General features: G+C 33.2%; 1 protein-coding gene across 10 annotated transcripts; it reads right to left on the reverse strand.

The window, feature by feature from the left end:
- Positions 1 to 3,700: 3,700 nt before the first annotated feature.
- On the reverse strand, positions 3,701 to 12,929 carry LOC109807689 (diacylglycerol O-acyltransferase 1A). Of its 10 annotated transcripts, none has more exons than XM_083075768.1 (16): positions 12,286 to 12,904; positions 12,020 to 12,106; positions 11,847 to 11,920; positions 11,677 to 11,752; positions 11,396 to 11,463; positions 10,885 to 11,008; positions 10,206 to 10,304; positions 9,495 to 9,596; positions 9,229 to 9,365; positions 8,514 to 8,595; positions 8,374 to 8,394; positions 8,040 to 8,102; positions 7,375 to 7,422; positions 6,688 to 6,750; positions 6,351 to 6,404; positions 4,108 to 4,314 (listed from the first exon to the last, which is right to left on the reverse strand). In XM_083075768.1, exons 1-16 carry the CDS (start codon positions 12,538 to 12,540, stop codon positions 4,246 to 4,248), a joined length of 1,422 nt encoding a protein of 473 aa, XP_082931894.1. In that variant the 5' UTR covers positions 12,541 to 12,904; the 3' UTR covers positions 4,108 to 4,245. The 10 variants fall into 10 exon arrangements, 9 of the variants coding, with proteins under 9 accessions (XP_082931899.1, XP_082931894.1, XP_020225855.1 ...); XM_020370266.3 differs by lacking the exons at positions 4,108 to 4,314; positions 10,885 to 11,008 and adding exons at positions 5,792 to 6,248; positions 11,009 to 11,114; XM_020370264.3 differs by lacking the exon at positions 4,108 to 4,314 and adding an exon at positions 5,792 to 6,248 and having other exon boundaries at positions 12,286 to 12,900.

Genomic DNA, 12,929 nt, shown 5'->3' on the forward strand with positions numbered 1-12,929 from the left:
TAAATAAAAAAATTAGAAGAATGAAAAACAATTTTATTTACATGAATCAAAATTAAAATTTGTACTTTACAAGAATTAGAAGCATATTTCAGTCTTTTAAAAAATAACTTCCATTTTAACAGGATATAAAATTGCTATCCAGCCTATCCTTTTACATGGGATTAGAAAAAAAGGGGTAAAACACATGTAATATAGATTCTTGGAAATAAATAATGCATATACATATTTTTTAATGACTCGAGCCAAGTTGGTACATTTTCATACTCGCATTCTTAGAAGTAATTTTGTAGGATTTGAAACAAACACACTCATAGACATCGACTTGCATGCCTCTACATATGATTGGTTATCTTTTAGATTTGACTCTAAAATTAAGGTCCATCTACGTTGTTAAAATGTTAGAAACCGGTTACATTACATTTCGCATCATAGCATGTTAGAAGGATATACATGTTTATCTAGGAAGTATTCCATATTAAAGAACATTAATTAATCCTTATTTTTACTGTGCAATGCCCTTTAGCTTGATCCTTGACGATGAGTTGACAACATCAGGTTCAATTGATGTTGGGTTCAGAAGGAATGTCAGGTTCATAGGCATTGTTGTGACGGAAGGATGACAAGTTGGCAGCATAAAGTTTGATAACAAAACTCAATGCTACGATTGAGCTTTGATTGGTTGGCATAAAATGGACAGCGGTGTGAGGGTTTGATCGATTTATGTAATTAAGTCAGAGTAGAATGTTACCTTTTATGTTGGGCTCACAAATAGTGGGTGGCCAGCATTAAACACTCTGTTTTTTTTTTTACTTGAAAGTTTATGTGACTTTGTACCAGTCTGTCTAATTTTATATTGAAAGAAGTTAATTTGTTTACTCTACCTAGAATAGTAAATTCAAGACTTAGTTAACTTGGTTTGACAACAATGTTTATTTTTGCAACTTTATCATATCTAAAATTTGTGTACGAAATTAATAAAGATGATATTCATTTGTAATGGGACTATGTTGTCTGTATGACCCTGCTCTCTAGCAATTCTTTAGAAGATGGAGATACACTTTAAACACCATTTTTTTTAGTTTTCAATTTAGATCAGACATTTTTACTCTTAAAAAAGTTTTTTTTTAATAAAAAAATTACGTACTTTTTATGATAGTAATAATCACCCATTCATTAATTTATATGAGTTTATGCAGAATTCAGACATTTGCGTCTGATCGTGATCTAACTTGCCAAGTAACTGACAAGTTACAACGTGCAAATAAACAATATACAGAAATTAGTAAGAAAAGAGGTCTCTGTATTTATTTTCGAGAGATTAGACTCCTAGAAAAAAAAACCTAAACCGTAAATCCTAAATATTAAACCCTCCAATTTTTTAAACATCGACCATCGGTGTTTTTTTCTTTAATTTTATTAATCTAATTTAATATTAATGTTCAGTTAACTTTACTGTTTTAGGGTCTTTAACTTTAGTGTAACAAGAATAAAAATTCACACATTTTAAAAAAAGGAAGAACCAAAATTTGACATTTTAAAACTGAGAGATTCAAATTATTATTATTATTTTTTTCATGTTTATGGAGAAAAAAAAATTTAACCCTATACACTTTTTCAAAATGTTAGCCTAATATTACATGTCACATGTCAATTTTCGTCTTAAACTTTAATAGTTACTTATAGATTAAATAGGAAGAAATCATTAAGTAATCTTAAATCACATGATTTTTAACTAGTCTTTACATGACATGTAATAAAATTAATTTTTTGTTTAATCACTTTTTTAGTCTATATATATTTTTTATTTATTATTATTATTATTTTTTTTAGTCTTTATATATACCATTTTTTCCCTTTTAGTTCCTATAGTCACAAAAACTTTCCCTATTTGTCCCTATAGTTACATAAAATTTCCCTTTTAATTCTTATAGCTGTATAAACTTTTTCTTCTAGTCATTATAAAAATAAACAAGGAACTAAAGAAAAAACAAAAATAATATGTACAGAGACTAAAATGGATTGTTTTTAATTATAGGAATAAAAAAGTAATTAAACCTTAATTTTCTCATAAGTTAAAAAATTTAAATACATATCATGTAGTGATTAATTGGTGATCTTATATCACCTAATAATTTCTCCAAAACTGGACTGTAGATATAAACCGAATATGGCTTGTCATCAGAGGTTGAATTGAGAAATAAAGGCCTCTTGAATGCGATCTCTGGTAGAAAGAAATGGGGGTCAGCAAATGTCAAGAGCACATACCAAGTTAACAACCATTCAAAACTGACTTTGTTGGTACTTGTTATTGGCTATTTTGCCAAACACCGACAATACATGTAAGTAATCTTCTAGGAACATATATCAAAGAAAGTAACAAACCCAATACATGACTCTCCCAACTCCAGAACAACACCCCTACTCGAGAATCTTCTTGGCAGTTGGCACTAAACAAGGACTGTGGAACACAACCTAAGACTGTTACTAACGAGTAACTGCGAATCAATGTAGCAATTACCTAACTCAGAGTCATATACTATAAGTAATCCTAGCAAGCTCAACGTACAAACGACTCTAATTCTATCTTCACATCATATGCTGCATATGCTATCTGACTTAGGCGTCAAAGGCTTTGAAAGTGATCAAACTGGAGTTTGAAACTTGGAAAACTAGTAGAGATTCTAAATTTTGTCTTGAATATTCCTCACCTTAGGCTGGTGCAGGTAAATATTTCTGTTGTTTGCAAAGGGTGGATATTGTCACTTAGATTTTTGTTTAGCTATGAATAATATTAGCCTAGCCGAGGGTTGTAAAGAAACATGTTGGCAGTGAGCATGTTGAAATTCTACCTGATATATCAGATGAAAAAGTTGAGACTAACTCATCTCTGTGGTAGAAGGTTGGTCAGAAAAACTATACCAGTTGGTTACATTGGTGAAAATCCTAACGCAAACCATGAATGTAATGCAATCTAGAATTATGCAACTCCTATAGCTTGGTTAATACACTAGCTGTTAAGCAAATCATGATACCCAGATAGGATGAGATGTATACATATGAAACACTTTCGCTTAAATTATGCAAAAGGTGGAAGAACCATTCAAGGATTTGGCAAAGAAAATTAATAGTTTTTGAAAATTACAAATCTGTAATATAAGACTAACATACAAAAAATCACTTCAATGCCAAATCAAATTCACCTGCCAAAATCTACAGGGACATTAGCAAAATGCTATTGTTGCTATACCAAATCTAATTACCCCTAAAAAATTATCGTTTTAATCAACAATGACCTGATTTTTTTCCCTGTACCGAAGACTTCTTCGAGAAGTCTTTGACAAAATGCTACCAATAAAGCAGCACAAAGCATCCCAATGTATCTTCCTGAACCGTATCATCATTATCATTCAGAAAAGCTATAAAAAGATGTCCTTGTGGACCCCGAAGCTCAACCACTCAACAATCCAAACGGAAAGTTACGAAAAAAGGCTCCTCCTCCTCATAGCAGTGAAAAAAGATCATCAATTCTCGATGAGGGAAAGCAGAAGAATATCAACCGGGAAAACCAGTGAACCACATTGACTACCACAAACTCACTCGACACAAAATCACGTATGACAAATAAGGGAACACCGATTGAAAATAATAATTATCGAACATGCATACCAATTTTGTCCAAATTATAAACAACTAGTATAAATGAAACTCAAGCAAGCAAGGCGATTGAATTGTACTCTTTACAGAGACCAAAACGAACACAAGAATCACAATTTTTTCCTCTTCCATGTTACATTACATTCCTTATGTGTACTTTACCAGCCACATAAATAAACACTATTCAGCAAATAAACAAAGGAAAACAAATAAATTATTCTGATATATATATATATATATATATAAGACAGCGACCCCATCTGAGAAAGAAAGTGATTGTAACAAAGGTGGTTATGTTATTAGTAGTATTACCAGCCATAGACAACTCTGTTGCACCTATCCTTGAGCCACTTGAAGCTCTTCCTGAGGGAGCCTTTGAGTTTACCTTCAACGGCATAGACCTTGTAACTTGCGACCCTCTTCTTCCTCTGCAACTCAGGGTCACTGAAAGTCCACGTTTTGGAGGTGGAGGCGTTGGTGGATTTGCCCTTTTTGAACTTGGCATCGTTGTGGGTTTGTGTCGGGTGGACGGAGGAGGCGTAGGAGGCGCTGTGGCAGCGGAGATCTTGCATGTTGTTACCGGAGTAGCTCTCAATCTGCATCCTTCCGTCGCCGTAGGATTTGGATCTGAAATCTTCCATGAGCACCCAAAGATTCGACCTTTTAAGGAGAGGGAGATAACAGTTAAGACTTAAGAGGAACCTACAAACAACCTAGGCAGTAGGCAGTAGCCACTCCCAATTCCCAAACCATCTTTCATATTTCTCTTTTCATTACTCATATTGGGGGCGCTGACTACAATGCCATCTTCGCGTCGGTGGTTTTTTATTTTTTTATTTTTTAAAAGGGAATCGAGGGTCCAATCAGAGCGTGCCACGCCATGAGTGTCACGTGACAGGCACGCCGTCTTTCAAGTTTGACACTTGGGTTGGGTGTCCGAGTTGGATCATGTGCTCCTCCTGCTACTTAATCGGATAGGGTACCCCTTTTTTATACGACTTCAACAATTCATTAAAGACTTTTGCCTAAATGTATGAATCACGCAAACACTCTGTAGTGTGTAGTATTTAATTATTCGCCATTAACTATTCATTCATTAATTCATTATAACTCACCTTTATTACCTTGTTCCGTCTTTCTACATATAAAAATACCATTTTAGTCTTAATATGTAATTCATGATTTCTTCTTTTAATGTCTTTAATTTATTCCGAATCAATTTTATAAATCATGTCTTAATGTACCAGTAAAAAATATTTGAAAATTTTGGACTGAATTATAAGTAAATTTTAATCAAATTAATCTTATTCAACATTCTTAATCTAAAAATACTTCTATAATAATAAATAAGAGCAATCTCTATTATGAATATGATTGATAATATCTTAAGAAAATGTAGTGTATATTTTATGTGAAATTATGAAAATTAAATACATTTAATGAACTTTCTTAATTTGTATAAAATTAGTTATTTTTACTTATATAAATTTACAGGGAATAATTTCTTTTTACATTTTTAATTTTTTTATGAATATATTTAATAAATTATCTGTAAATGAAAGTCAATATATTTATTACTGTAACTTATTATGAATCTAATGAGACATCCTTTTCTTTTCTCTCTTTTTCTTGACTGTACCCAAAAGAAAACGAAAGTCAACATATTTATTGAGCTATTAATCTTATAAGTTATGTTTATTGATAAAACAATTTTTTCCTTAATGAATATTATAATTAAATATAACTAGTAGATGCAATATTTAATTCTATGAATATTTTTAAAATAAAATTTTCAATTATGATATTATTAATAAAAACTAATTAATTTAACAATTTTCATTAATCTTAATGAATAAAATATTTATTTCTTATATATAAGAAAGATTAAAAATGTCATTAATCGATATTAGCAACCAATAATTAAATAGTCAATAAACACGGTATACATTTTAAATGAAACCCTCCAATTCAACAAATGCAGCGTTTTCAATTGAGAAATTTAGACAAGCATAAAACAAACTATTTTTCGTCAATCGAAATTGAACAAATAGGTCTTTTAGTTAGTTAAGTTTTCTGCTTCAGGCAATACACTCGTTTTGAAAGTTCCAAGTATCTTTAGTTATGCTTAACATGCTAATGCGGCACCAAAAAATGCTATATATTAAAAAGGCATCATCATTCGACCCCGTTGATCTTCAAGACTAGGAAGAAATAAATATATTGAGCATTAAACCATTTACATCAATCTATTCCTCTACTAATCAACATTGTTCCTTGGCAGTTATCAATATGAGTGCATGGCTTTCAAAATTGCAGATATTGATACAACTGCCAGAGGAATGTTGGTAATCACATAGATCAAGATGAATTAGCCTTGTGAAGTGGCATATCACGTGGAAAACAGTATTGACCAACATATCCACATCAATTGTACACTCTGAAAATTGAAGAGCTCATCCACACGCACGATTAATAATGTAATGCTAGCTTTAGTCAAGTTTGTTTTTCCTATTCATCAAGTCATGGTAGTATAACAGTACACACATAGGTTGACCAAGAATACAGAATATGAACCAAAAAATCATGTTTCCCACCTAGCATGAAGAAAATCACAAATTAAAAAGCAATGAATTAAATTCAAGATGATGGAGTCATAAAACACATTATGAACTGATATGCTTAAATAGCAGACGTACCATTGAGTTTCTGAATTTATTTTGCAGATAATTAGTGATCAAGACCAAAGGAACCTAGAAAAAAGGAATTCATTATCATGTCAATTGAACAAAAAATATGAATGATATCAAAATCATCGACTATTCTAAACATGACACTATTCATTACTCCAGAGAATACTTCTTTCGTTTGAAAATAAAAGAACTGGAAAAAAAATTCTGGGCTAGCCTTCACCTTCTTCCTGGGGGAAGAGGGGAGAAGTTTGGTTTCTAGGAAAATGTGTTAATTTTACTCTAAGGTACTTTAGTTCAATAGAAGATGAACCAACAGTAGTATGATACAGTAACTTGATTTTACCTGAAACATAATTCCACCGAAAGCCCACAACTTGAATATGTGACAGGGAACAGCAATACACAGCTGCACTCAGATGAAAGGGAGAAATCGTGAGAAAAATTGCACAACTCTGACAAGCATCGAAAGCATAATTACAATGTCACAACATGTGTACCAAAATGATTCACGGCTAAGAAAGTATTGTTGAGTAAATATAGGAAAATTTTGGTTCCAAAATTAATAGTGATAACTCGCGTAGAAACTAGAAAATGTAACTGTTAGAATGGTCATGTGAGTCCATTTTAAGATATACAAACTGCAGCATCTACAAATGCCAACAACGTACATGCCACAAGGTATTTGAGGTTTAGGTAGCTAACTTCCTAAGGCTATTTCTGAGGCCATCGCGAGTACATGCCACAACATGTGTACATGTACAAGCCACATGTGTACGTACATGCCACAAGTAATGTCATGTACCAAATTCTAACAAGTAGCAAATCAGTGACAACTTAGCATCAAATTTTCAATCCTCTCCCAAAACTGCCTAAGGGAAAGCGGGGAAAGAATACTCCAAAGAATAAATTAATGCTACTTTCACCCTGAATTTGTTCAGTGTAGCACGCGGACAAGCACTCAATAAGAAAACCACTATGACATAATACCACAAGAGGAAGAGAGAAGGATATACAGAGACAAAAAACACACCTCGTGGAACAAAGCAGAAACCAGGAAGGCAATTAAAAGAGCAACGGCCTGTACAATGATAAAAAACATCAAAATCATACATATATCTAGAACTCAAAAATAAATAAATACCAATAATGTTTGACAGAAAAAGAACCAATCCAAATATTAACCAATGAGAGGCAACTATGTTAATAAGAAATTGTTGATAACAGAGACCAATAAAAAAAATCACAAAGATAAAGAACATGAGAAAATTAATTAATGGAGGTCCTTTGCAATTCATGTTCATGTGAGTCTACACGCAAATGCATGTTTATGCATTCTAAAGTCATTTATCTGACATGACTGAACAGAAGATGAAGTTTAATTATTGTCTATCAATTGAAAACTTTCTACACCTAGCTCCCTGAGTGCATCAAACATATCAAACTACAATTAGTGCATAAAATTATATATTATATACTTTTTATTAAAAAAATAATGTAACAGTTTTATTGATAAGTTTTTAAACAACTAATTATTTATTAGGATAAAAGTAAGATGTTTTTTCTATTAAAAAATGTTATATGTGACCATTTTACTGGCAACCTGAGATGTTAAACAAAGATTGACAATACTCTAAAAAGCGTTTAGACCAAATAAGTTCAGGATCCATTCGGCAATACAGGAGGATGCTTGATTACCTTCGGTATGCCATGCCTTAAACATGGAAAATATAGGTGGCGGATCATCCATTTGTGAACAGGCTGCAATGTGAAAAAATTCACTTAGTTGTACACTAATGGCTTGGAACTATACTCCAAAGCAAGAAATAATCAATCATATGTTCTGACAAATGGTATAGAAATCATTTATTCAGTAGCAATCATAATAGATGGCAAAAAGCTATAACTTCTCTTTCTTCCTTTAGTTAAAAAATAGCCTCAGAGAGTTGGCAACCATCATTATACATAGATGCGAACAATAGACCAGCCAATCAATTTGTCTATCAAAATTAAGCATGAAAAGGAGACATACCATATTCCACATCCTCCAATACTGATGGTGGCAGGAGCAGGACAAATACAGGTGACAAAGATAGTAAGTCACAAATTATCTTTATGAAAGATTGAAAGTACTGTAAGCAAACAACTAAATACAAGGGCAACATAACATACTTCTTCAACAGTTTTGGCATTCCACCAATCCTTGTAAAACTCACGATCACCAAATCGAAGAAGCTCTGCCAGTATATTTAACCTACATTGCGGCAGTTGCTTCAGATATTAACCAAATCTTAAAGAATCAAAGCCGAACTTTTTCACAAATAAGACAAGCAGATAGGCATTTATGAATCTAAAAGTAAATCTATTTTTTAAGAATAGTTCTACAAATATATGAAAAAGGTGCAGCAATGAAGAAAAAATAACATCAGCGACCACACAAAAAATATACAAACTCATCAAGTAAATAAATCTCTCAAATCCTTTTGTACATCTGTCAGAGTCTCACTTAAATTAGCCACTGGTGGCACACCAAAGAGGATATAAAGCTAACGTTACATTTTATGAAGTATATACTCCAGACAACAATAGTCACTACATGTACAGCTTTAAATCAGCTAGATCTTTCATAAATGATGCAATTACTACTGAGGGTGTTAAGGAAAGTGGACATCACTTCAAGGATGAATTCAAAGAATAATCAATTAGACTTGTAACAGCAGCAGCACCAGAAATTTCTAGGGTACAGAAGTTAAGGTATCAAACACAAGAAACCAGAACTACAATTTTTAAATTTATGGCAAGTGAATATAATATCATAGAAATGTCTTGTAAGGAAAATGGACACACACACATATAAATGTGTTGAACCAAACAAGAGATGGAATACCAAAGGTGGAAAAAGCAATAGAACATGCAGAGCCACACATATAAATTTGGAACAGAAAGCTTCAGAACTCTCTCCATGGCATAGAGCAGGTTTCCCTTGAAAGGATGCTGCGAATTTTGTACAATAGGATTGATGTACTGCAAAATTAAATAGTTAAAACAATGTCAGAATACTCATGGAATTGGTAAAATAAAACTCAAGAAAAAAATAGAACAAATAAAAGAAAAGTTAGAAATGAGCATAATTTATTAACAAGTAATGCTTACTTGTTCTATTATAAATCCCATAACTCCTGTAAATATTATCAGCTTGACAAGCTGACGAATCACCCAACCCTTTCGAATATAAGGTGTGCGAGGATAGCTTTGCTAAAACAACAGTTCATAAAACAAAATACATGTGAGAAACTTCGCAATGAGAAAAAAATAAAATTAACAGCTGCAATCACATTGAGAAACATTTATGCAGAAAATCTAAAAACAAATGAACTGCAGAAACCTATTTTAGTTCAAGCAAATTTTCTGCAAACTAGGTGAATTCTAAGATTTTCTGCAAGCACTATTATATGCAGGTTGAGGAACATATTGACTAACAGATTGTGGGGGTCATTCAAATTTGTTAGCATTTGTAAGCTATGTATTTGCTCTGTTGTGAAAAGAGAAACCCTTGGAAGAGAATTCTCTCCTTTTTTTTTTGTCATCGTTCTATATTCAATACAACAACATTCTTTTATCAAATTCTGTTCTTGGTTCCCAACAGCATGTCTGATTAGACAATGACTAAAATCCTCAGACACATTCCACACCAAATATATATGTGTAAGTCAGTCCACATGGTTGTGCCTCTAAGCAATCTAATTAGAGATAAATGAATGCAAATGTAAAATCAGCGAACCTAAATAAGGCAACACCACAACAATTACAAATAAAAGGAAACTGCTTCCACAAATCAACTAAATCACTTGAAAGTACTGCTACCTGGTAACATAATGTAGGGGCAACCATGAAGTATGCCAAGCTCTTGAAGCTCACATTGTAAGGATAGTCCATATTCAGAGTATTGGGTAGTGCTTCTCCCTGTATCACATGAATCATGTTTGAATAAGAGGGGAAAACAAATGGTTTATTTATCACACTTTGACACGTGAAGAGATAATAATCTAGATATAAGTTAGTAATATAGGGAAAACAGGATGAATGAAAAACAAAGGAAGATGAAATAAAACTGCACTGTAGCAATGAAGTTCTGAGAGAACAAGATCCATAGGCTACAGCTCAGTGTGGCAGCTGTAGCAGGATGTTTCTGTTTCAAAACTAATCACATACATTGTGCAATAAATGATCATCTTTAAAGTATAAATTATACAAATAAGTGAAAATGATATTTGGCAATAGTTATTTACCAACTTATAAGTAGAACTTGGGACTATGTTTGGTTAAGGAAAAAACTAGAGGAAATAAAAAATGAAAAGTAAAAACAGAGATAATGATATATTTTCTTTTGTTTAGTTAAAGAGGAAAGAGAGAGAGAGAGAGAGAGAGAGAACAGTTGACATTAATAAAAAAATTCAGAATTCATTCTCCTCCTTTTTTCTCTTTTCAAAATTCTCTCTCCCTCATTTTCTCTACACTCAAACAAACAGAGGTTATAGATTACCTTCTCAACTGATTTGGTAAGTGCTCTCATATCATAGTTGGTATGTGCATAAGACACCAATTTTAACCATACAATGCAAGCAAATAGCATTAATGTGACGCCTGATAGAAAAGCAGAGTCACACCTGCAAAGGAATGTTACAAGTCGGTAACCATCTTTTTGCCATATCCTTGTCTTTGAAGTTACTAAGAATGTACAACTGTATAATTATTTTATCTCTCAGCAGCCATCTTCATTGTTCATGAAGCAATCCAATAAAACTAATTAGCAAGATAATTCAATTCTAACATCATAAACTAAAGAAAACCCAAGGGCTTTAAATCTTTTCGCAAACAATTTTACAAAATAATAATATTTTTTTTATATTCCTGTGCAGGATAGTGACAAAGTTTATTAATTATAACACCGTTATCAATTTAAAACCACATTCTATAAGCAAATTCTTTCAAAATGGACCAAAAAAAATCACATTTGAAGAATATATACAATTTTTTTTAAAAATTAAACTGACCTGAGAATTACTAAAATTGGGTAGATAAGTGAAGTTGAAGTAATGATTATGTGAAGTAGAACAACAACCTGCAATACTAAAGTCAATGTAATATTCCCATGTATGCAAATATTGAAGATTATACGGTTGAGAATAGCATGGCACCACTGACCATATTATGCAACGAACAAGGATTTTAAGCCGTTACAGAACAATCCTCCCCCGCCCCCCCCGCCCCCCTCTCCCCTCTCAAATAAATAAATAAATAAATCTGAAAAAAGCTCACAATGCGGATTACTTACTGGTTCAGGAATACACTTTCGTTGTGCCAACTTCTCCACTATGAAGGCAGTAAAGGGAAATAGCACAAGAGAAAGACTGCAAAGCAAGCACACAATCACTTAACTGTCACACAGAATTTCAAGAAACAATCCGAAAATAATTAGAAAGCGCGTATGATGAGGCGCATTACCAACACATGAAGAGTGGCCAGTCTCTGAGTGACTTGGAACTAAACCAAAAGCCAGACCTGATCAACCAGCCATACTGCAAAACAAATAAAACACAGAAAAAAAACGGAATGGTCAAAATGAAGAGCATAAAGAAAAAAAAAACGTTGGAGGTGAATGCAGGGAAGAGGGAAACCTTGATTAAATTCTCGATGATGAGTCGACTATTGACGGAAACAAGGACTACTATACAGAGGTTGAAGAGGCCCGCGTGACTCTGCAGCTGATTCAATAATTAGTAAAGAAACATAATTACAGAGTTCAATCATAATATTTATAAACCTGATCCTCCGCCAGATGTATTAAATTCAAATCATAAATCACAAATCCATAAAAACTACTCAAACAATAAGTAAGTAGCACTATTAGGACTCATGCATTCAGTTGTTTGTTAATCAGAACCTGACGGAAAATGTTGTCGGAGCTAAGCGGACTTTCCTTGACTCTGCGGTGAGCGGGAACGGAAGGACGGTAGGCGAATTTAAGGAGGGAGCTATCGAGCTGTTGCTTTTTCTGCGGTTGCGGATTAGCAGCGCTGCTGATGGAGTCGTCGGAGCCAGAATCCTTGGTCAAGTCTTCGGCGGAAGTGTCCGATGTGGCGGTGGGCCTCCGGCGGAGGGAGGAGTGGCTGAAAGCGGAGTCGTCGGCAATCGCCATGGGAGAAGAAGACCGACCGTCTTCTTACTCGGTCTTCTCCATATTTAATAAATAATTAATTTAAAAATATATTAATTTATAAAAGGAGGAAAGAGAGAAACAGAATGCGGAAAGATAGAAAGGAATCTGAAATCTGAATGGAATAAAAAGGGAGGGATTAATAAGAAGAGAACGAAGCCACATTGAGATTGCTCAAGTTGACACGTAAATGCCGTCTTTTCTAATTGTAATTCTTGGACACGTATTCTCTCTTCTCTCACACACAACGCTACATTCCATGCACAACTGCTTCATACTTCATTCGCAATTTGCATTACCACCAACCTTAGCCCCCACGTTAAATCACAACCAAATATTTTCCCTAACGCAAAACTTTCTCAATATTAAAT

Source organism: Cajanus cajan, chromosome 5 (genome assembly GCF_000230855.2).
Source record: "Cajanus cajan strain Asha chromosome 5, NIPB_CcT2T_4, whole genome shotgun sequence".
NCBI classification, from domain to species: domain Eukaryota; kingdom Viridiplantae; phylum Streptophyta; class Magnoliopsida; order Fabales; family Fabaceae; genus Cajanus; species Cajanus cajan.

Bases quoted from the DNA above. Each gene is read 5' to 3' on its own strand.
- LOC109807689 (XM_020370264.3), bottom strand. From the start codon at position 12,540: ATGGCGATTGCCGACGACTCCGCTTTCAGCCACTCCTCCCTCCGCCGG. The intron at 9,366-9,494 runs GTAAGCATTACT...TTAATTTTGCAG, and splicing joins TGGGATTTATAATAGAACAA to TACATCAATCCTATTGTACA. The intron at 6,405-6,687 runs GTAAAATCAAGT...CCTTTTTTCTAG, and splicing joins TCGGTGGAATTATGTTTCAG to GTTCCTTTGGTCTTGATCAC.